General features: G+C 32.8%; 1 protein-coding gene and 2 pseudogenes across 1 annotated transcript; 1 reads left to right on the top strand and 2 right to left on the bottom strand.

Annotated features, from left to right (window-relative positions):
* Window positions 1–7,411: 7,411 nt before the first annotated feature.
* On the bottom strand, window positions 7,412–9,071 carry LOC100816680 (probable carboxylesterase 2; annotated as a pseudogene).
* A 4,288-nt stretch (window positions 9,072–13,359) lies between these two features.
* Window positions 13,360–16,387, top strand: LOC100800493 (uncharacterized; annotated as a pseudogene).
* A 7,289-nt stretch (window positions 16,388–23,676) lies between these two features.
* On the bottom strand, window positions 23,677–25,059 carry LOC100815625 (probable carboxylesterase 2). The gene has a single exon (XM_003529339.5). The coding sequence runs from the start codon at window positions 25,032–25,034 to the stop codon at window positions 23,880–23,882; it is 1,155 nt and encodes a 384-aa protein (XP_003529387.2). The 5' UTR covers window positions 25,035–25,059; the 3' UTR covers window positions 23,677–23,879.
* Window positions 25,060–25,388: the final 329 nt, after the last annotated feature.

The raw sequence follows: 25,388 nt of genomic DNA, 5'->3' as shown, positions 1-25,388 counted from the left end.
GCATGCAATAAAGTCCATAAATTAGTAAGGTACCGCTCATCGATCAAAACTTATTATAATTTTTTTTACACATTTTTCGTTTTACGTTTTATTAATATTTTTTTAATGAGAAGAGATTATATTTTATCGATTTAATTTAAACAACTATTTCATCATTTAATAATTTTATATAAAATGTAATTTTTATAAGTCAAACGATTAAATTATATTTACATATTATTAGAATTATCTATGTTAAATCTTATTAAAATTAAACATCAACAAACAGATAATCAAATAATTTATATTTTATTATATTTTAAAAAGTGAATATTACATTAATTTTAATCTATACAAACAAAATAATAATGATTTTTTATTAATATAAAATTTTATACAAATAATTTATATAAAATAAATTTTCAATTCAACTGTAAATTTTAAAGAAATATTATTAAATTAGAAGTTATTAAATAATATAATAGTTTATCAAAGTTACACAAATTTAATTTGATCTCTTTTTTTATAATATTTTTCCCTATTTTTTTTTCTTTGTCATACTACTTTTTTTTTATTCTACATATACTTTTATTCCTTTTCCTATGTTTTTTTTTATAGAAATTGTTATGCTCAGGGATATTGATACACCTGGTTGAATCTTTCCCTCACATTACTATTCTCAGATTTCTCCTGATATTTTTATAGTAGGCGAGATGTAAATTTTACTATTATTGAATATAACACCGTTTTGTACGTATATATACATTAGTAATCTTTTGCACTCATGCCTTATACATCAAGAGAGAAAAATGTCGGTGCAAAAATCGTTTCTATTTAGAAAATTACTACTCGCACACTTCATTTTTTAGTTATATTGTTTATCATTAATTACATTATTTTAAATTTGCAAAGTTTTTACTATAGAAATTGTCATGCGCAGGGATATTGATACTGATACAACTGGTTGAATATTTCACTCACACTACGATTCTCAGATTTCTCCTGATATTTTTATAGTAGGCGAAATGTAACTGATATAAAAAAAATTAAATATGCAAAGTCCAAATTTTAGCCAACAGTGAAGTGGCAGTGTAAAGCTAAAATTGTGCCCGAAGCATTCTTGGTAAAAAGAAAAAAAAAAACTAACTCTGCTTTAATCCAAACAACGCAGAGACAGATAAGAAAAAGAAAAGGAAGGAGTGAAGAAAAAGAAGCAGAGAAAGTACTCTGCTAATGATTAAATTGTAAGTTTATTGTTTACAGAGAGTATAGATATGCAGTATGTTAGAGATATATAGTGGGAACAATAGATGGGCACTCCTTCCAATGAAAGGGGTGGATAGTAACAGTGATGTAAATAGGTATCGTATTCATTTGGCTTATATATTGTAGTGTCTAATGAAATGAAGGACTTTGATCTAACACCATCATAGCGTTAACTGCTATTTATTACACCGTACCATCATTTGGTTTGGTTTGTTTAGTGCATGGAGACTATACCATTAGAGGATATCAATTTGGATTCAGTTTGTCTAGTTATCTATCATTATGTCCATGGACAACAATCATGAAGCACCCAAATGAATTGGTGTAAAGTTGTTTCAGTTTAATAAGAAATTTTAAATTTAAATTTTGATATACATGCAGTAGCATTAAATGCTTAGAAAAAAAGTTTTATACAGTAACCCTACTTGATTTAAGTAGAATTGTTTCCTGTAAAAGGTACTTGTATAGGATTTGGAAAAAAAAAGTCCATATGACAACCCAACCCAAAGAACAATGCAATGCAAATATCAAGGCCAATGATGTTTCAAAAATGAGGTAGGATTATAGAGGATTTGAATACTAATGAGGAGAGACTAGTTGGGACTTTGTGGTTTTGTACTTGCATTGCATGAATGAATCCATCCCCTAAAGTATTTGAAGGTAAAAGGGGCCGATGAACAAAAAATGGGCAAACCCGCAAACCACGGTGGTGACTTGCTGGCAACACTACTTCCAGTGTTGAGGACAAAAGGGCCAAAAAAGTGTTAAAAAGAAAAAGACAAACGATGATTCCACAATCCTTACACATGTCCTCACGGTAACAAGCTCTATATTGGAGGTTCCCACATTGCATATTTACATGCATCAAAACATTCAAAAGGACGCCAGCATAGCAAGCTTTCGATTCACTTTTCATGATCATTATTTACTTTTTTTTTTTAATTTCAGTCTAGTATATCTTAATCTTTTTCTAAGTTGGTGAAAATTTATCTTTCTCCAATTCAAGGACTGTTACAGGATTTTATTTAGAGAGGGTTAATATGTTTCCTTGTATTATAGTATTTTAACTCACTATCGTGTACCCTATTAATAACGGGAAAGGAAGTAATTTTCGAGTATTGGATTCCTCTGCCTTTTAGTCTTTTGCTGTATTATTCTACCGTATGATGTACCCCAATTATCACTTGTGTTTTATTTCTATATTGGAAAAAGATAGCAAGAATTGTCATATTTATCATCATTATTATGATTACCACCATTGTCAAGATCTATAACTGTCAATGCAACCATCCTCATAATCATTAATTACTGTTACTGTCACCACTAATATAATTATTGCTGTCATGATAATCATTTGTGGTAGCAACGACAATCATGTTAATAATAATCATTGTGATAGTTGTGATGATGATCCTGGTGTAAATTATATCCTTAAAATATTTGATTTTCTATTTGATAAATCTCATAGGAATTTTATGGTTAAATGTAGTTTTATTTTGAATCTAAAATATTTTAATCTTAATTTTTTATTTTAATATAATGATTGAATTAATTATCTTCATTCTCACATAAAATGATAATTCTCATATAATATAATTACACATATTATGCCTTATGCCATATAGGTACAATAGGAAACATTTGATAAAAATATACATAGTTAAGATAATAAAACTATCCAAGACTTTGTATATTTCACCAAAAGTTTGTGTATAGTGTAAATAGTATATACATTACATTCATAATGTAAAAAGAAAAAAAGCATAAATCTTTTTTATATGATTAATTTATTAATTTTTATAATAATTATTTTTTTAATAGAATAATATGTAATAATTATCTTAAAAAATATATAAATAAAGATGTCTGATAATATGTATAACTTCTAGTATATTTAATTTTTTTAACATTTAATTAAACTAATATATAAACTACTGCCATCATAAAATTAAAAAAGTTAAATTAAAAGGGGGAGTGAAAAAGAAGACTAATAGCAGTGAATGAGTATTAAACTCATGTTATTCAAATTTGATCTACTACCCATATATGCATTCTTCCGTATATTGATGGCATCACCTGTCACCTGATTCATATAAATAGTATATATGTCACTCTGAAAGTGTTCATACACGCCTAGGATGAGTCTGATGGATCCATCCGCAAGGTTTGCAATTACTGATGGTGATGCAGCATTTGCTTACTGATGCACAACAGCACAACTACTCATCTCTGCTGATAAATTTTCTCCTTGTTCAGTGCATATTGTTCTGCTAGTTCACGTATATGGTAATTGGTAACACAACATATTCTTAAATTTGAAACTGCCCCATTGAATCAACCTGCGTTCTGCATTCTTAACCATTTAAATGTCTCAAACAAAAACCTTGGGATGATCGTTAGCAACTAGAAAGCCCCCACCTCGATGGAAAGACAATATTGCCCAATCCTTTGGGACACAATCTGACACGTTGGGGATGGGCCTCCCGTGGCTTGCGGCTAGGCGACATTTTTTTGTACTGAAAATCAATTTGTATTCTGCTCCACTTTAGTTTTTTTATGTTAGTGGTTTTTCATTTTTAATTTTCGTAAAAGTTTATTTTTTTAATTTTAATTTGTGTAAGTTTATGTTTTTTTTTTTAATTTTGATTCATATAGGATATTTTATTTATTTTTAGTTTATGTAAATTTGTATTTTTTTTAATTTTGATTCATGTAAGGGTGAACTTGTAGGAATTATAAATGAAAAAAATAAAATTTTAAAGGGACTAAAATTGAAAAAATATAAACTTACAAAAATTAAAAATAAATAAAAAGACTTATAGGACTAAAATTGGAAAATCATCACCATAATGGAATTAAAGTTAAAAAAATAAACTTACTAAAACCAAATATTAAAAAATACTAACTTTTACAGATCCAAAATATATTTAAACCAGAAAAATGTGGCTGGAATTGAAAGTAGGGAAGGATTCAGGTAACGAAGAGAAGTAATGTATTGTGAATGACTTTAATTATATAAGAAAGGATGTTGAAAGAAAAGAAGAAAGGGGAGATCTACATAATATATATATATATATATGTATATATATATATATATATATATATATATATATTTAAAATATACTATTACAAATAATTATATAATACTTATAGTCTTAAACATGTTGTTCATGTCAATGTAAGACAAAAGTAATGCAATAATTTTATAATTTTTTTATTTAGATAAAAATATTAGATAACATTAAATTTTGTTATTTTTCTGTTCTTGCACTATCTTATTTTTATTTTTTTTCTCATATCTAATCTTATCCTATTATATTTTGACTATCCTTAATATTTCTAACTACAAAAATTGAACTAATCACAGTACAAACAAAAATTTGGTTCTTTTCCTCTTTTAAAATCACTCTCCCGTCTCTATTTATCTTAGACTTTTTTTATTGTTAAAACGATCGACCAAGATAATATTGTTGTAAATTTGTAATTAAAAGGCTCCAATTGTATAAAAAGGCTGAAATAATTATGTGGAAAAGTCCAACCTGTTATGACCTTATCTGAGGAGCAAAATCAATAATGTGTTAGTCATATTTGTCCTAACTAAAAAAAAGAGGACTAATCACTATAAAAATAAAAATGTTTTATAAACCTATTTTTAGAAACTGTTATTTAATTTTAGTTTTTAAAAGTAGTATAAAATATAACAGGTTTTACATCTTTTTCTTTTCAGTTTTTTTTTTATCTTTTTTGAAAACTCATGAAAATTTCTTAAGATCTATGGGATCCACTAAGACTTTTTTCTTTTATTTTATCTTTGTCGCATGTGAGATTTGATTTTGCATTCCACCAATCGACATTAATCTATTTTGAGCTGAGATAATAATTTATGAACACTAACGGGACACATACGATTAGGATTTTGAAACACTATTTTGATATAAAAAATATGTGATTTTAAAAGATTTTGTAAGAATATTATAATTTATAAGATTTAAAAAAAAAATTATGATTAAGATTTTTAGTTTGAAGTTTAAATCTTTAAATAGTTAATTGATTTATGTCCACCTATATTATTCTTTCATCCATCACCATCTTCTCGTTCTTCTTCTTAAGTTTGAAGAATAGATGCAAAATTATAATTTTTTTTTGTCCAATAATACTTTTTTTTAAGAAAAATCAAACAAAAGAAATTATTTTTAATGAATGAACTCACGAACAAGCCCTAGTACAGAATAGAAGCAGCAGCATATAGCTTGCTATTTGCTCCTCAAATTCACTTGTAACGTCCTAGGACTTGGAATTTGATGCCCATCATAGATTAATACGGTAAAAGAACAAAGTTGTTCACACCTGCTGGGTCTTTGTCAATAAGTGGAAATCTATGAGAATGCGTCTGTTGTGAAGTTATTAAGTGCAACGAAGAGTGAAGAGATTATATGTGAAAACTGATGGCAAAAAAAAGAAAGTTGAGTAAGATTATTTAATGGATGTAATATTTATATTTTATATTAAAAAATTATATGAAATTTATTAAAATCCATCTAAAAATGACCCATTAAAATTTGTATGATTTTAAATATCAGAATTTTTTTTAAGTTGTAAACAATTTTAATTGAATATTACTTGATTTTATTGTCATAAAAAATAATCTTAAAAATCTTAATTAAATATCATAAAATTATTTATCTTGTTTAAATATTTTGATGGAATACGACATTAACTTTTTTATAAAAAAAAAATATATTTTAAAATCTTGATCGAATACATCTTTAAATTTTATTTTAAATATCACGTGTTTAGAGATGAAGAAGAGATATAATAATATTTAGGAACCATTTTCTAAATATCTTAAACTTTATTTTGATGACATTATTGATCCCCGATCTATGTTAAAGTATATTTTTCATTAATTTTAAATTTGATTAGTTATGTCACTTTGTGCTATTAAGAGAAAATGTCAACTTAAACTTTGAACTGGTTATAAAAGCAACTTCACTATCAGAATAAATGGCTGTCAAAAAAGTATGTTCAGTACAATTTAATATAATAAAAGTATGTTGTAAATTCTTAATTTAACTACCTCTCAAAAAAAAAATCTTAATTTAACTCAGAAGTTTGTATCAAGCCCAAAGCTTTGTCTTGGTCCAACCATATAAGGCCCAAAGTCTGCATTAACTTAGCCAATAAATAAGGCCACATCATCTTCAAGCCTAGTTCACCTTATGGCCAAAACAATGGGTGAAAATGGTTCATAATTTCTCCGAATTTCAACAGTTCATGCCCGAAACCTACCAAAACTGAGTAATGAATGATGATAATGACAGAGACTGTATAGTAAACGTCACATAATATAAAACGAACTCCACACTAGCATGCCATCGTTTTATTTTCCTATCTGAAACTGATTGAGTATTGATCATGAATAACTTTCCTCCCTTACTCTCCTTTTTTCTATTAACTTAAGCAAATACAACACGCAAGGTTAGCGAGGAGATTTTTAACTTAGAGAGTAAAGCAAGGACAAACACATGAAAATCAACATTGAAGCATTTTCAACTTCAGGACTATTCCTCCGTCTGTCCCACGACAAAGACCGATCTATGACATGGAAATCAAATGAGCACAATAATGTAAGACCCACGTATTAGACTATACATTGATATGCCCCATTCGGGGCCTTTATTTTTTGCTAGACTTATTTAGCCCTTCTTTCAGAGCAATTAAGGTGAGCCTCATCATTATCCTGGTACCTACAATCCTGTTGTTTATTGCACTCCACGCTTGTAGCAAAACGCCAACAAAAGTTCTGACTTCGAGTTAGACACGCGTTACTACACTTCCCAAAAGCTTTCAGCTTTTTCCTATATTCATTTCTACCTTTTCTTTTTATGTTCCATGGCTTAATAATTCTGTCATTGAATCATCATAGATACATACAAATGAATCAAATTTCCTGATTAAAAAGTACTACTTGATCTTTCTAGTGTCTTCATGAAACTTACACAGCAGTAGACTACCAGGGAATTAGAAGTGATGCTCCTGCAGAAACATATATCCTGATATTTTTCGGGGTAAATTCTAGATAAAATAGTTATTGAACTTCTTTTTTTTCTTTTACAGGATACAATATAAAGAAGGTAAAATGCAAACACACATGCACTATTACCCTGAGAACTAAAAAGGGAAATTTAAACACAAAAAATCAAGCACACACAATAATTTTCAATCCTGTTTGAGAAAGGAAACAATCTGGTCGATCAAAACTAGAGCATTCTCACAATTCGGTTTGAACAAATGAAAAACATGGTCCTCATCCTTCGTCTCCACCACTTCAGCAACTCCAAACCACCCATTCTTCTCAAGCAACTCTTTATAGTACAAACCCCTATCCCTCACCAAATCCTTCTCAGCAACACAAAGAAGCAATCTTTCACAAGCAAGCTTCCCCAGCTTCGGATCCTTAATCGGGTTTATGATCGGGTCATCAGATCCACTCTCACTAGGGCACGCAAACCGCCACAAATTGTGAATCTTCTTCGCTTGATCGGGCCTGTTTGTTTCACAACCAAACGATTCCTCGCCCCAGAAGAAAGGATGCACCAAAACAACCCCTTTAAGCTTCACCCCAAGCAACCCTTTTGTTCCGACCCGAATTCCCAAATAGCTCGCGATGTTGCACCGACGCTGTCGCCAGCGAGGAACACTTTTTCAAAATCTAAGTGTTCGTTCAGACACTCTTCAATGCCATTTGCACCCACGTGAGAAGCAACCCATTTGAGTGCACACCATGAGTCTTCGTGGCCGGTGGGAATCAGGTGCTCCGGTGCCCTCCGGTAGTGGACAGAGACAACGACAACATTAGCCTTGGAAACTGTTAGAACAAAGGAGAATGTGGATGAAAGTTTGAAAAAAAGAAAGGAAAAAAAAGAAGAAAAAAATGCTTCAAGTCCCACATCGCTCAGGATAAACACTTGAATAGTGTTTCACTCCCTATATATAGAGAACTCCTTTCTTCATTTTTCCTTGCCCCAGTTGAGAAGCATTTCCTCAACTTTTCTTTCTCCCTCTCATATATCAGCCGATGCATTTCCGGCAAACTTCTCCCTCTTTCTTTCTGTCGCTCTAAAAATTTCGGTTGGCTATAAGAGTGACTTTTTAAGTCATATTTTCGGTTGGCTATAATAGTGACTTTTCAAGTCATACTTTTCGGTTGGCTATTAGAGTGACTTTTCAAGTCATATTTTCGGTTGACTATTAGAGTGACTTTTCAAGTCATATTTTTGGGTGGCTTTAGAGTGACTTTTCAAGTCAGGTGTAATTCTAGAAAAGGTTCCCTCAGTGTAGTGGGAATTTTATACAGTGATCTAGGTTGTTTTATCCTGGGGACTTCGTGGTTGATAGTCTGCTTGCACATTTTTTGGCAGTGCCACGAAACGTCTTAAAGAAAGCGACATTGTCCGCGACTCAGCCAGTAATTTTTTCGGTTTGCCATCAACTATTGTTACAACAGAAACAACCTTGTTGAGGAGGTTGTGGTAGTTCGGAGAAAATGGGGTTTCGATGCAGAAGGCGCCGCCGTGGGTGTAGAAAAGGAGAGGGAGCTTCTGCGGGTAAGTGTAAGTGTTTTTGGGAATGAAAAGCCGCACCGATATTCTGTGTTCTTCGGAGATTACGATGTCTTTCGATTTCACGTTGGTTTCGGGGTCGAGGCCCGGAGGAAGAACCGCGGTGCCGGCTAGCCTCTCTATGCGACCGCTTTTGTAGACTTTGAGGATAGGGGAGAGGTCGTAGGTTACTTCTTCGCTGTCGTCTGTGGTGGTTGAAGCCATGGTCGATGAGGGTGGTGTAGAGTTTAAGGGTTTTGCAAGTTTCTGAGAAGGAATTGGAAGATGGTTATGAGCTTTAAGGGGAAGAGATGGAAGGAAGGAATAGCTAGTCAAATTTATGAATGGAAAGTTTGACTTTGTTGGGATGTTAAGATATTTGAGTGCCAGTGGTTGGTGTCCACTGAAGCTGCTGGAGGACCTTATCATATTGTCGTCTAAAATTTTTATCAGTACTTTTTTCACTATATATAAAGTGGAAAGAGAAATGGGCAATGAGTGAATATCTCTTAATATCAAATAGAATAATCTTACCTAAATACTTTGTCTTTTTAAACATTTTTCATTCTTTTTATCTCTTCTTTCTTATCTTATTATATCATAATTATAATTTTTTTCTTCCTCTCTAGATATTAAATAGGACCATGAGAGTTCATATATTATTTTTCTATTAGGATTATAATTATTTTGTTACATAATCATCTGGCAATTTTTTTTCTAAGTGTTTTATAGAACATATCTTAGTATCCACCAATGTGCCAAATAAATTAATCATTTAACTAGTATTATATATTTACTACTAAAAAATAGACTTTTAACATTAATTTTTATGGATGTTTAACTTTTATGGATATTTAACATCGATTTTGAATTGATATTAAAATTACCATCATTAAAAATATCATTTTTAATATTGGTTATGAAAACTAATGTTGAAACCCACTATACAAGATCAATTTTCCTTAGAACTGATGTGGTATAATAAGAAATAGACAAAAAAACACAAAAACAACATTGGTTCTAAAAAAATTGATGTTATAAATACTATACAACATTGGTTCTGGAAAAACAGATATTACAATATACAACATCAATTTTCCTCAAAACTGATATGGTATAATAAGAAATAGACAAAAAAAATGCAAAAACAACATCGGTTCTTCTGAAAAACTGACGTTGTAAGTACTATACAACATTGGTTCTATCAAAATTGATGTTGTATAGCACTTACAACATCCATTTTTTCTAGAACTGATGTTGTATTACAATATCCGTTTTGGCATAATTGATGTTGTTTTTGTATTTTTTTAATATTTTATCTATTTTGTTAATATTACTCAAATCTGTAAAATGAAAATAGAACCAATCCAGATAGTATAATATATTATATTCAAATTATTATTGGATAAATACTATCAAATAAAAAAACATCTAAAGTAATGAAACAATAATCTCAATACATAAAATCAACTATAATCTAAGCTAAATATAACTCTAACAATTGTAAAATTCCTTAAACACCCCGTGCTTCATTCCTAATTCTTAGTAAATATTTTGCTCACTAAATGTGAATTATTTTTATTCTTTTTGGTTCCAATGGTCTTTGATCGGTAAAATTCTACATCATATAATAAAACATAAGTTAATTAATGTAAATATAACAAGTATAACAAATGAAATTAGTTATGAAATAAACAATTATCATTTTCCAATTATCCTTGAAACCTCCTAGGACTATAGTTGACATCCAATGCATGACGTAATAGTCACACTTAGTGCTTTCTCTTTGCTTATTACACTAAATTCAATAAGAAATTCAATTATCCCAAAATTAGTGTACAAAGTAATAAAATGTCATTTTGAAGAGATCAAACATTGTTTAGATGACTTACTTTAATTGGAATCCATTTAGCAGTTGCTTGGGATTTTCTTTCGTGTTTATCATTGAATCCGTTCAAAGCACTGGTTAAGAGAAACATGCATGTATGTTGTACAATTAAAATATTGATGTCAAATACTAATGATAAAATAAATATGTTACGAATTAAAACTGACCTGTTAATCATTCATTTCAAGTAGTTGTCGGACTTATTGTGCAAGGAACAAAACCAACTGACAACATTGTTCTTAGAACATATAACAAGTAATGGCCAATGTCCTCTGCATTGGAGAACATTAAACTATTATAATACATACATTATTTAAATTTATTTGTTCAGTTTTACTTACCCATTCAAGTAGGCTCCTAGGTAGACATTTCTTTGTGAATTCTGCATCCATTTCTTAATATAATCCTCAAATTCAAATTGTGATTGCCCAGATCTCTGTATGGACTGTGGCTTAAGGAATCCATGCACAGAGTCATTTCCTAGTCACAGACTTAACTCATTCATATGCCTATTTTTGTTGAAATAAAGTAAATTATGCATCAATTTAATACAATCAATTTGGTAATGAACTTGTAATTTAAATTGACTTACATAATCCACAATTGTATAACAATGATGTTCAGACATTGACCACTGTGTACTATTTCCCCAAGATCTTCATGTTTTATGTACAAGGGGACATTATCATTATACAACCCAAACAATGTTGCATCACACGACATCTGCATAGGGTTGAGGAAAAGTTGCATGATCATCAATGTCATATGGTATAAGGGATCATCATCAGGTTCCAACTTATCAACAGGCTTCGTTAGTCCCTTTGGTACCTACTTATCCTACACAGTTAATAAACATAAGTCAATGACAGTCAACACTTTATTTGTGACATATCCTTTTTTAATAATAATAAACACAACAAAAAGGAAATACTTTTTATGAAAAAGGTTATACAAGATGTGTAAGCCAAAAAAGATGATGTTAAAGGTCTGCCTCACTAACTAAACCTCTTCAGTGGGTATAAGGACATGAGCATCAACATCTCAAACTTCCTCAACACCCACCTTCAGCATATCATTGCCTAAAGGCATGTGGTGCACGATTGTCGATCCCTCATAAACTTTTTCAAGGGCAACCAAGCGAGGCAAATTATCATCAACATACAACCCACATTTGTTTGATGCATCTGTGTTTGGGTCCTGCCCGAAGGGATCAACATAGCTTCCCTTTGTGTTAGGTCTTGCTAGAAAGAGCTAACTTAGGCTCAATAGGATGTACGATTCCTTGAGACTACATCTGGCTGAATGACAATATTAATTGTCTTGTCATTTTTTCTGTGATCGACTGCTCTAGCTCGTCCCTGATATTTAGTGTCAGCTCCTCCTTAATATTTTGTTTCTATCAATCCAACTCTTCTCTACTTATCGAGGCAGATGTGTGGGAGCCTACTGAAGTCGATCCAAAGTATTGTCTAATGGTCATACCGGCTCCAGCAACACAGACACGACCAAGGTGCTCTGGTCACCCAATGATTGTAGTCAATACATCTTGACGTCCATGGAATACAAAGCTACCCTGTGCGGACCGCTCTTCCAAGGATTCCTACAACCAACAAAATATGAAACTAATTATGAATTATTCTTGTTATTATACATATAAACAATTGAAACTATAAATTAACTTACAATCATGTCATCAATTTGGCGTGCTACCTCAGATGTCATTTGACCTGATTTTTTTGTGTGAGCCAGCTTCCTCTTCGTGTGTCGTCTAATGAGAGACAGATGATCAATAACTGCTTCAGTGCTCCCAGATTAAGCTACTTGCTCCAATCGTTTCTTTTGATTTTCCTCCATTAATTTCTTTTCAAGATAGTCATAACCCCCACGAGACAACAGTGGGGGGCAATATTTTGTTTCTGGATGGATTGCACCTTCTTTCTAACATCCTATGAGAATTAGACACTATGTTAATAAAATGTGTTCCAAAATAACGCATAAATGTGAATTTCAAAAGCAATGGAAGTCAAGTAACCTCCCATGAAGGGTCTCTATAGCTTTGACAAAATCGATTCCACTTCTATTTATTGATACTGTACTTGTCACGAATTGTGTCATTGTTCTTGCCTTTTTCTAAAACCCATTTGGAAGTCAAATCTGATTTAAATTGCCTTCATCGCTCTTTTATGGTTTGGAGGATTTTCTTCTTTGTCCTTTTATTAGACGCTTTTGAAATATCAAATTTTAGATACAAAAAGACATGTAATAGTTAGTGAATAATACCAACGTAAGCAATTTATTACATCCAATTGCAATAACATACAAGGTTTAATTGAAATACCTGAATGTCTTCCCAAATCAAATCCTTTTGAGCATCAGGAACCTGTTTCTAGCTAACATATCTAACGTTCACTTTGTCTCGAGCGATGATCCCCAAACTGGTCCTTAATTTCTTTTTTTTTTTTTTTGTGGACCATCAGATTTTCTAGTGGTAAGATCGACATGTTAGTCCCACAACATAACAAAAGTTTAGTTTCTCACAAATCTCAAAATCAAACTTTTTACCCCTATAAAGTACTATTAACTAGTTAGCTCACAGCCAAGTTTAAATATTTTCCTCTGTAGAGGATGCCGCATTTTGTTGTGGCCACTTTTCTTGTTATTTTTGGTATGGTTATTATGGGGATTGTGTCACAACCTTTTTAGTGGTTATTATTGGATATTTTCCATATTTCCAGAGGCTAAATCTAAGCTATAATAATCCAACTAGAACAGCTTCTTACTCTGCAATATGTTTCAAATGTGAACCTTTCCTTCAATAATTTGAACAGTGCCATTGCAAATGCTTTCCTTCCAGATGTACTAATAGGTAACCAGGGTGAATGTATTGACATTTTATATATCCAAACCTTCCAATTCCACCCATGTTCTTCCCGCAACAACAAAGTAATCATAGCCCAAGACAACAAAGTAATGCACGATTTGTTGGTCATAGTTCTTCCTATCCTCATTTTTCTAATGATGGCCTTCTTACTATTTCTGTGATTGAGGCACATTCGTATTGCATTTAAAAAATGCCCAGATAAAAACAGCCACTAAGAATAGAGACTTGTTCTATATATGGAACTACGATGGACACATAGCCTATGAGGACATCATTAGAGTAACTGAAGACTTTGACCTCTAATATAAAGACTTGTTCTATATAGGAGGACTTTGACGCATATACATATAAATATCTACTTTGGAGCAATTAGAAGAGAATCTAAGAACAAACCCGGTATGAGAGACGCGGTGGGGTGACGCAGTGCCAGTGACCAACGAGATAGTGGATCCTAACATAGTGAAGAGGGTTTCGAAAGCTAGGGTAAGGCACCAGAGAAGAGGTTTAGAAATATAAAAGGGTCTCAAAATGAAAATCAATTTCAAGATGAGTAGAAGAAAGAGGAGCTGCACACATCACTTGATGTTAGTCACACTGAGGTTAATCAAGAAATTGAACCTGATAAGAATCATGAGCAGCAAGCTGAAACACATTCAGACCATTCATTTCCAACAGATAGAGAAAGTAGCAATTTCTTAATCATGGATGGAACTTTTGAGCTCAATGTTCAAGAGCATAGGCTACAAGAATATTTGCAATCAAATTATTCACTTCCATCAGATAATGAAAGCAGTGATGGGTGAATAATGAGGGTAAGTTTTGAGACGGATCACATTGGAAATCAAAATGAGGATATTATATCTGCTAGCTTGGATTGTGTTGATGATTAAGAGGAAGATGATGATAAGGATGAGGAAGAGGAAGAGGATAGTGTTGGATCAAGTGGCCTCAGAATAATTAAGAAGGGGATTGAATTAATTATTAATGTGTCTTGACTAATTAAAAATTTAACCTTCTTAATGTTACTAGATTCAATTAGGCTTTTACTACTAAGTTAAGAAAGTAAAGAACAGAAATAGAAACTTAACCAAAAGTAAAAGCGACAATTAAAAGTACACAGCGGAAATTAAAGAGTGTAGGGAAGAAGAAGACAAACACAAGATTTATACTGGTTCGGCCACAAACCATGCCTGCATTCAGTTCCCAAGCAACATGCGATTCTTGAGATTTATTTCAACCTTGTAAAATCCTTTACAAGCCAAAGATCCACAAGGGATGTACCCTCCCTTGCTCTCTTTGAATAACCAAGTGGATGTACCATCCACTTGAACTGATCCACAAGAGATGTACCCTCTCTTGTTCTCAGTATAACAATCCCCAAGTAGATGTACCCTCTACCTGTACCACAAAGGATGTACCCTCCAATGTGTTGGGACAAAGAATTCTCAGGTGGTTAGTCCTTTGAATCTTTGTAAAGGGAAAACAAAAGATATCTCAGGCGGTTAGTCCTTTGAAATCTTTTGCTTAAAGGGAAGGGAAGAATCAAAAGAATTCTCAGGCGGTTAGTCCTTTGAATCTTTTGTAAGGGAGAAGAGAGACGCAAAAGAATTCGGGCGATTAGTCCTTCATTCTTTTGGCAAAGGGAGAAGAGAATGAAATGATGAATAGCACAAGCTTTTGAACAAAGAACTTTTCTTGGAAGAGAAAGTGTTGATAAAAAACTTTTAGAAAGATGAAGAGAAATGAATCAGAAAATTATGTAGAAAGATATTGAAAGATTGATTGAAAGATGTTGAGAGATAATGTTGTTAAGATTGAAAGATAGATGATTCAAAGATGATTGATGATTATTGAAACTCATGCCATGGTCACATATTTATAATCTCTTGATGACTCAAGTCAAAGCTTGTGACTCTTGGCAATTTCTTTAAAACTAGTCACTTAAAAAGTTGTGACTTTTGAAAGAATCTTCAGAAACAAGTCACTTGAAGAATTGTGACTTTTGGAAATGTATTTTTCGAAATCAGTCACTGGTAATCGATTACCATAAGGTGTAATCGATTACACATCAACAGATGTGACTCTTCATTTTGAATTTTGAAAATTAAAACCTTTAGAAGCTTTGATAATCAATTACAAGTATTGTGTAATCGATTACACAAGTTTAAAATACTTTAAAACTGTTTAAACATAAGTTGTAACTGTTGAAATTTGTAATCTTAACATTTTAAAACACTGGTAATCGATTACTACCTTCTGGTAATCGATTACCAGAGAGAAAAATTTTTTGGTAATGATTTTGTGAAAATTCTTGTGCTACTCAATGTTTTGAAAAACTTTTTTAGTACTTATCTTGATTGAGTTTTCTCTTGATTCATGAATCTTGAGTCTTGAATCTTGATCTTGATTATTCTTGAATCTTGATTCTTGAATCTTTGGAATTTTCTTAACTCTTGATTCTTTGGCATCATCAAAATAACCTTGGAAGGCATTGCTTCCACAGATAGCTTGATATAAATCAACCTTCCAAGTAGCCACTTCTCTGACTTGGTTGAAGATCCTAAGCAAAAATTGCTATCCAAGTTGCCAGATTTCGTACTAGATTCCATTTTCAAGCAGCAAGGCCTAATAGAGCTCTTAGCATAAATTAAGGAGATGAATGAGGATGAAAACTTGATTGAGATTGATATTTCCATGGAATTTATCAATAATCTAGATTTCAGATTGAAATAGGAGTTGGTATATTTTCAAGATGCGCTCTTAGTATTTTAACTCTTTTCTTCTTGATGTCGAGGAAGATTTTGTGCTCACCTATATTAACTTGGCATTTTGATTCAATGGACTTGCTAGTAGCAAGATTATGTTGTGTTCCTTATCATTTTGTATCTCAATTCCAAAGTAATTATGAGGTGTTTTAGTGAGTCTAATTTACCGTATGTTAGGCAAAGTGCTATTGTTAAATATTCTACACATAATAACATAGGAAAACTAAATTAAATAAAGGACACAATATACAATAATATAACTACCTTAAAAAAATATACAATAATATAACCAATAGGTTGAAAAATTAATAGGGTACAAATCTGGATTTTTTTAAATTATCATAAGATGAAAAGTATTCACCACTTTTACCAATTTTTTTAAAATCTAACTCACTATTTTCAGAAGGGTTTTTTTTTTTAATCTCAAATTTGGATTTGGGATGATCAAAAGAATCTAATATCATGTATTGGATGCCTGAACAGGGAAAATAGGTGATATATTTAATATTTTAAACGCCGTTAGCACGACCTGGAATCCATAAAGGAGCTTTTTAAAGTGCTAGTCATGAATATGTTTATTCTTTTCATTTTCAAATCTCCCTTTCAACTTTGTTTTGATAGATAAAAATATATAAAGAATATATGGAGTTGCTATGTCAAATAATGGAATTAATAATAGCCTAAGGCTTTCCTATTGGAATTGATTAATTAAACACCAATAATGAGGAGCCAAGCAAATAGAGCAGATGTGCTAGCTAGTATAGGTATGGCTATGCAGTTTGTAGAAAATAGAACAAAGTGCATTTTTAACCTTAAGAAGACAAAATGTATATTCTATAAAGTTAATTTTTGGCCCTAACTATAATCTAAGTATGGGGGGAGCTCTTTTTCATTGTTTTTTCCTATTTGTTGTATTGGTGAGAATAGGAAATTATCTCAAAAACTTTGTTGGGTTAGAAGGAATTTCCTTAAATTATTCCAATATTTAAAAATAATGTTTAAAATTTTGATTTTCTATATATGTTTGTTTAGAAAAATCCTAAGATGCTAAATGAAAAAAATCATTGGTGATGTGCTGGAATTTGTGTGTGTGTGTGTGTGTGTGTATGAATATATACTTCAAAGATAATTGAAACTTCAAGATAATAGGCCTTATTACTAGTCATTAGATGGATTAGCAGATAAATCAACTTAAATGAAGGAGGAAGCAAATGCCTATTCTATTCAAACTATAAGTGTAATGACTCAATTATGAGTTGCACCTAAGGTTACCATTTTATTATACATTTCTCTAGCACTTTTTTGCTTTTATCTATTAATATGATAAAGGTTTTCTAGATCAATTTTTATTTATTTATTTAACTTGCATGTTTTCCTTTCTTTTACCAAGCATTGATCAAATTCCCAAATCCAATTAAGAACAAGATTTCAAATGGGGAAAGCATCTAAATTTAGGAGTGCTTGTACAAGAGTGAAAGACATGTGAAACGTTTGAATGGATTAGAAAGTTTAGAGAGAGAAAAAGACATTGTAGTGCCCTGTTATACTTCTGCAAGCTATTTTGAGTTTTATGCATGGATAACTATTAGTCGGATAATACGACTAACTTTTGTGTAAGAAACTTGTGTAAATTGTATATAAATCCTTCCATTTATGGTCATTTTGTAGTGTTGTAATTACTCTTTGTTAAATATAGGTAATAAGTACTTAGTATCCCATTCTGTATATTTAATGATCATTCCTTTGCAATTTTAGGCTAATTAGGCAAGTTTGGTGGAAGTGCTGATTTTGAGCCGCTCGTTAAGCCAATTCTCTGGCTTAACGAGCCGTCCGCTGAGCGTAGCAGTTCATGGCTAAGCGCGTAGAAGATCTTGGAAGTAGATGAGTTGTCAATGACGTGCTCAGCGAGAATAAATTCGCTAAGCGCATCGCTTGAACCTCCAGGCTGAGCAAGCATTACTGGCGCTAAGCCAGAAGTCACTTACACGCGCTAAGCTAGCCCATCTCCCGCTAAGCACACGCATCCCAACAAAATTGTCTATTTAAAGCTGAATCTCGAAATTGAGAGTGGTGTGGAGTTTTTTTTAGAGTTTTGGCTATGGAGAGACCAGGAGATAACTAAGCTTGAAGAGGAAGCTATCTTGCGGAGCATTGGATGAGATTTTGAGTGATTGTGAGTTTTCTATTGGTGGAGTAGACATCCCGACTACCTACAACTCTTCAATCTTTCACTTTCTCTTTTCCTTGTTGTAAAAGAAGTCTCCCTGTTATGGAGAGTTAAATCCTCAGTTGGTTCTTCCTATGGGGTACTTGATGTAAATACTTTTATATCTATCTGATGATGTTTTATGAGTTTGCTGTGCTATCAGTGCTTCATTTTAGTATGATTTTTCCTTGATCACGTAGATGCATACATAGTTAGGGTCACTCAACATTGGGAAATGGTTTGATCCTTAGAACTTGATAACATGGGCTAGTTTATCGTATCGTCACAAGGGACCAGGGTACGGTAACCTAGTTGTTGGTATGTATGTCTTAATGTGGTTCTGGTCAAGTTTAGTCCAACAAGAGGAATCTAAGGACGATACTTGAGTGGCGTCAAAAGCAACGATGGTGGTGGTTGCAATAATGGCTGGCAGCAGCAATCCGACCAGCGGCAATTGGGGCACCAGAAGGGGACATGGATGCCTTGGGCTCTTCCACCTTGCCCATACTGCTCATCCATCGGGGCACCAACAAGGTCCTTCATGCTTCTCAACATATTAAAAACTTTGTGTCGGTTCAAAAATTTACAATTGACAACTCAATTTCAGTTGAATTTGACCCTTTTCATTTTTTTGTGAAGGATTTCCAAACGAGGATACATCTCATGAGATGTGAGAGTCGGGGCGACCTTTATCCCATCACCACCACCATCACCACTAATCAAGCTCCTTCACCATATACTTTTGCCGCTTTAGCACCATCGTTATGGCATGCTCGTTTGGGTCATCCGGGAGCACCTGTTTTTGACTCCCTTAGGCTAAATAAATTTATTAAGTGTAATCAAACTCATAGTTCTCATGTTTGTCACTCTTGTTTTCTTGGAAAACATGTTAAGTTATCATTTGTTTCTTCTCATTCTTGCACTATTATGCCTTTTGATATTATCCACAATGATATTTGGACATCTCCCATTTTGAGCTCTTCGGGCCACCAATATTATGTTTTGTTGTTGGATGATTACTCTAATTTTTTGTGGACATTTTCATTGTCTAAGAAGTCTTAAGTTTTTCCACATTTTTATCTTTTAGAACTTTCATCCACACTCATTTTGAATGGGAAGTAAAGGACATTCAATGTGATAATGGTAGGGAGTTTGATACTGATCCCTTTTAGGAATTTTATAAAGTAAATGGGTTAGCTTTTCGCTTCTCTTGTCCATGTACATCATAACAAAATGGGAAATTTGAGAGAAAAATTTGTACCATTAACAACATTATTCGTTCTCTACTAGTCTATGAATCTTTACCACCTTCCTTTTGGCATCATGCTTTGCATTAAGCTCATTCCACCCCGTGTGTCTTTTTGGGGTACCCATCTAATCATTAGAGGTACAAGTTCTATGCTTTGTCCTCTCGTAAAATCATACTAAGTCGCCATGTCATTTTTTATGAAACCTAATTCCCTTTTGCTAAGTTGCACACTCCACAACCTCACACTTATGGTTTTATGGATGACGAACCCTCCCCTTACGTGGTCCACTATTCAACCTCTTCCTTAGGCCCAAACCAACCAGCCCAGCAGGTCTTGCCCAACCCGAAACTTGCTGCCCAACCCGAAACTTGCTACCCAACCTACACCTCCATCCGACCCATCCACACCTAGCCTACAATCGCCACAACAATAACCCTTACCCATCCCAGAGCCTGCACCTTCACCTTCATATCAACCTACTCTTTTTTTGGATTCCAGACCCGTCATGTAGGTGGTCTATTCTTATCTCAGTAGAAGTATGCAGTAGAAATCATTGAACGGATCGACATGTCATCTTGTAAGCCATCTCCTACTCTGGTTGACAGGAAACCAAAGCTCAGTGCTAATTCCAACACACCATATGCCAATCCATCTCATTATTGAAGCCTTGCAGGGGCTCTTCAATATATCACCTTCACGAGACCCAATACTGCTTATGTTGTGCAACATGTGTGTTTATTCATGCATGACTCGAGGGAAGAACACATGCACGCTCTCAAGCGCATTGTGCGCTACATTCAAGGTACTCTTGATCATGGCTTGCATCTATGTCCATCTTTAACATCCACTCTTCTCTCTTATACAGATGTTGATTGGGGAGGGTGTCCGTATACCATACGCTCTACATCGGGTTATTGTGTGTTTCTTGGTGATAATTTAATTTCTTGGTCCGCCAAACGACAAGCTACATTGTCACAATATAGTGCGGAGGCAAAATATCGAGGCATTGTCAATGTGGTTTCTAAGTCTTGTTGGTTACAAAACCTTCTTCTAGAGCTTCATTGTCCTATTCAGAAAACTACCTTGGTATATTGTGATATTGTTAGTGCAATATATCTCTCTGGAAATCTTATTCAACATGAACACACTAAACATATATAGATGGATATTCACTTTGTTCGCCAAAAGGTTACTTGTGGGGAAGTTTGAGTCTTACATGTCCCATCACATTATTAGATTGCAGATATTTTTACAAAGGGCATTTCCTTGGTTCTATTTGAGGATTTTTGTAATAGTCTCTGCATACGACAACCTCTTACTTCGACTGCGGGGGTATGTTAGAATATATGTTAATATATTTTTGTATCTAGTCATAATAGTGATCTGCTGTATAATTAGTTTCCTTATTATAGCCTAAGATCTCTCATGTGTATACTTAATTTCCTTATTATAGCCTAGGATCTCTCTTGTAATGGTGGTATATAACCATAATTTTGCTAATGAAATGGACACGAAGTTATATTCTTTCAAACGCTTTTAGCTAAAGATTCATATAGTTAATTTCAACATAAGTTTATTTGATGCATGCTCTATGTTTTTCCTGATGCATTGTTCTATAATGTTCATTTACCATCATCACAAATAACTTCAACATTGAGGATGGCTACGAACGACAAAGTGGAAGCAAAGAAGATATTGCAAATAAAGTGAGTAGAAGAGGATGCATAATCAAAGTATCAAAGCAAAGAAGATATTGCAGATAAAGCGAGCAGATAAAAACTCCAAAACACAAACTTACCAAGAGAGAGAGAGATTCAGAATAGCAGTTGGTTCACACTGTGCCAGCAACCAATGGACTTAAAGCGCTACCATGCAGGGATTCAGAAGTGTTGTCGTAGAGGATTTCAAGTCGCGGAGGGATTCACAAGCACCGCAGTGGAGGATTGAAGTCAGAGAGGGTTTTCCTCAAGAGGTTCCTTGAAATCGGAGAAGGTTTGGTTGAGTCATTGTGAACGCAAGAACAAAACACTCAAACAAATTTAATTTGGACAAAACCACAACATATATCTAGTCTAAATCGATGTTAACAATTATCAAACAACATGATTTTTTAAAACTGATGTAAATATAGCAATATTAAAGCCTAAGTTTCTAATAGTAATTATTTTAATTACTTAACCTTAGTTTCACATATAATTTATTTCAAATAACTTATAAGTTAGTTCATAAATTCATTACTAAATTTCTCTATTTTATTAGTTTTACCTCACTACATTAATTTATTTGAAATCTCTTTATATTAATTTTTTTATTTGAAAATATTTTTGTCTATTTTTTCACGCATCTCACATGCACATGACAATGGACAATCATCAATTCATCATCGCTACTCTGTACGTTCTTTTCGTGCTATATATTATTTAAATGTTAAAAAAGTATACGTTTATTAAAAGAATGATTCTAAAAAATATAAATAAATTTTCAAATTTTTAGCCTTATTTTACAATACAAAATTTAAAAAAAAAATCCTACTTTTAAGATGATAAATTATTAAAAATAAATTCAAATATTACTCTCTTTCTCTTTCAAAAATGACTTTCTTACGTTATTTCCGTGCTATTATTAAAAAAATGATTTTAAACAATATTAATAAAATTTTAAATTTTTAGCATTCTCTTATAATATAAATTAAAAAAGAAACATTGTGTTAGTTATTAAGATAATAATTTATTGCATTCAAAAAAGATAATAAGTTATTAAAATTAAAAGAATTATTTCAACATTTTGAAATTTTATCTAAATAACTTAGAGTTATATTGGATTACGATTTTAAAGAATTCTAAAATACTTTTATATATAAAACATGTCTTGAGGTATTTAATCAAGACTTTTAAAAATTATAATTAGGATTTTATTAGAAGTACAAGAAAATTCAATGATATTTAATTAAAAATTTTGATAACTTAAAAAAAGTCCCCTAGTATTAAAAAATATAAAGATTTTGATGGATTCTTTTTTAGTATGGATTTCATGTGACTTTTCAAAAGAAAATATACATCAAACAATTCCACAAAAAATCTTGAGACTTCCTCCATTTATTTTTTTTTCTTTTTCCTCTCATTACTCATAATTCATTTTCTCTTTCTTGAAGACAATATGACACTGGTTGTGACTTATTCAACTTTTCATTATTAATACAAATACAATTATTCTCAGTTATATACTCAAATTGGGGTTTGTTTCAACACTAGAAAGGTCCGCAAACTTATCATTTTTAGCAATGGTAGACCGAGTTATCTTAAACTCATCTAATCTATTAAAATTTGTTCACAGAAGTGGTTTTTTTATAATCGGTACTATATTTTGTTTTGCCTTTTAAAAAAAATCATTTGTTGCAAAAAAAAAAAACACTTGCAATAACAAAAATCTAATTTTCTAGTTTCAATTGTTAATTGAATAGGATTTATGGTGTTCAAAAGTTGAATCAAATAGGATAAAAAAGAATTACATGACTCACTTATTTATTTTTCATGAAAAAGTAAAGATATTGAAAGTTGGTGGATTTTTGTGAGTGAAAGAAAAATTTACACATTCTCAATTTTTTTATAAACTCTTATAATTTTGAATTTATGTGTTATAAATTTATTAAAATCTAAACTACAAAATTCAAATAATAAAAATCTTAAAAATTGTTACATACTCACAAAATCTTTTAAAATCCATAGAATTTATTATGCAAAAGTCATTTAAAATCCTAATTCAAACTACCCTTAATTTAGTGAGAATTTCCATGTACTAAATGGCATTGTTGTAAATTTCATACTTGTGAATTGGCAGCGCTTGATAATAACAATGAAAGTCTTCATATGATAGCAAATTAATAATGCATATGATTCAGATTTTATTCACACTTTAAATCAATTAACTATTCAACTTTAACCCGATACGATATAAGATAGAATGCATACACTACTACACTGAAAACTAAAAACGATAAGTAAAACACAATAGACAAGATAGAGCACACATTAAACTATTCAATTCTATTTGATAAAGGAAACAATCTGGTTAAGCAAAGCCTTAGCATTGTCACAATTCGGATCCGACATATGAAACACGTGATCCTCGTCCTTAGTCTCAACCACGTCCACAACTCCAGGCCAATCACTCTTCTGAAGCAACTCTTTGTAGTGCCAACCCCTGTCCTTCAGCAAATCCTTCTCCGCCACACAAACAAGCACTCTCCCACAGGCCAGTTTCCCCAGATTCGGATCCTGACCCGGGTTGATAATCGGGTCGTCGGATCCCGTCGTGGTGGGGCACGTAAATCGCCACAACTGGTGCACCTTGGCAGTGCCTTCTGCCCGCTCCGCCTCACACTCCAGCGGCTCCGTGCCCCAGAAATAAGGATGCACCAAAGCAACCCCTTCTAGCTTCAAACCAGGTAACTGTTCTAACCCGACCCGAATGCCCAAATAGCTCGCGATGTTGGCGCCGGCGCTGTCGCCGGCAACGAACACTTTCTCAAAATCTCCGTATTTGTTCAGCCACTCTTCAACACCGTTTCCACCGATATGGGAAGCGACCCATTTGAGGGCACTCCACGAATCTTCGTGGGCAATGGGAACCGGGTGCTCCGGTGCCCTCCTGTAGTGGACGGAAACGCCTATCACATTAGCCTTTGAAACAACGTTGTTGAGTAGGTTGTGGTAGTTCGGAGAAAACGGTGTTCCAATTATGAAGGCGCCGCCGTGGAAGTAAACTAAAATAGGAAGCTTTTGCGTTGGTGGGTAAGTGGTTTTCGGAATGTAAAGCCTGGCGGATACGCCGTCTTTTTCGGCGATTACGACGTCTTTCGATTCCACGTTAGTTTCGGGGTCGAGACCCGGAGGAACAACCTCGAAGCCTGCGAGCCTCTCTATGCGACCGTTTTTGTAGACTTTGAGGATGGGTGGGATGTCATAGGCTACTTCACTTTCTGTGGAAGTTGTTGAATCCATAGTAGTTGATGAGGGTGGTATAAAGTACTGTAAGGGTTTTTTGAGTTTGTGAGAAGGGATTAGAAGAGGGTTATGTGATTTAAGGGGGAGGGATGGGTAATCAAGTTTTTCAACTGATGGGTAGTTTGGTTTTGTTGGGACGTTAAGATATTTCAGTGCCGGTGGTTGGTGTCCACTGAAAATTGGGCACCTTATCATATCGTCTTCTAAACACTCCCCTAGTCCCAATCAATACTCTATCACCTTTTTATAAAGGCAAAGGGAAGTAATTGGTCGGTTAAATGTTTGTGAACTGCATTTTATGCACATAAAAAATGAGATAAATAGAAAGAGAAACAAACGTGTGTAAAGAATAATGATAAACATCCTCATTTGTTGGTGGATTGGAATTAGAAAAAAGATAGAGAGAGAAGAAAAAAAAAACTTATATAAGATTTAGTCTTTTAAATGTAATTATTATCTCTTTTTTTTTGTTTGATGTGTAATTTTGGTGTTTTTATTTTAAAATTAAGATATTTGGTTTTTTTATTTTAAAAATTATTCGATTTTATT

Source organism: Glycine max, chromosome 7, assembly GCF_000004515.6.
Source record: "Glycine max cultivar Williams 82 chromosome 7, Glycine_max_v4.0, whole genome shotgun sequence".
NCBI classification, from domain to species: domain Eukaryota; kingdom Viridiplantae; phylum Streptophyta; class Magnoliopsida; order Fabales; family Fabaceae; genus Glycine; species Glycine max.
The sequence above is the reverse complement of the archived record's forward strand: the minus strand, read 5'-3'. Positions and strand labels throughout refer to the sequence as shown.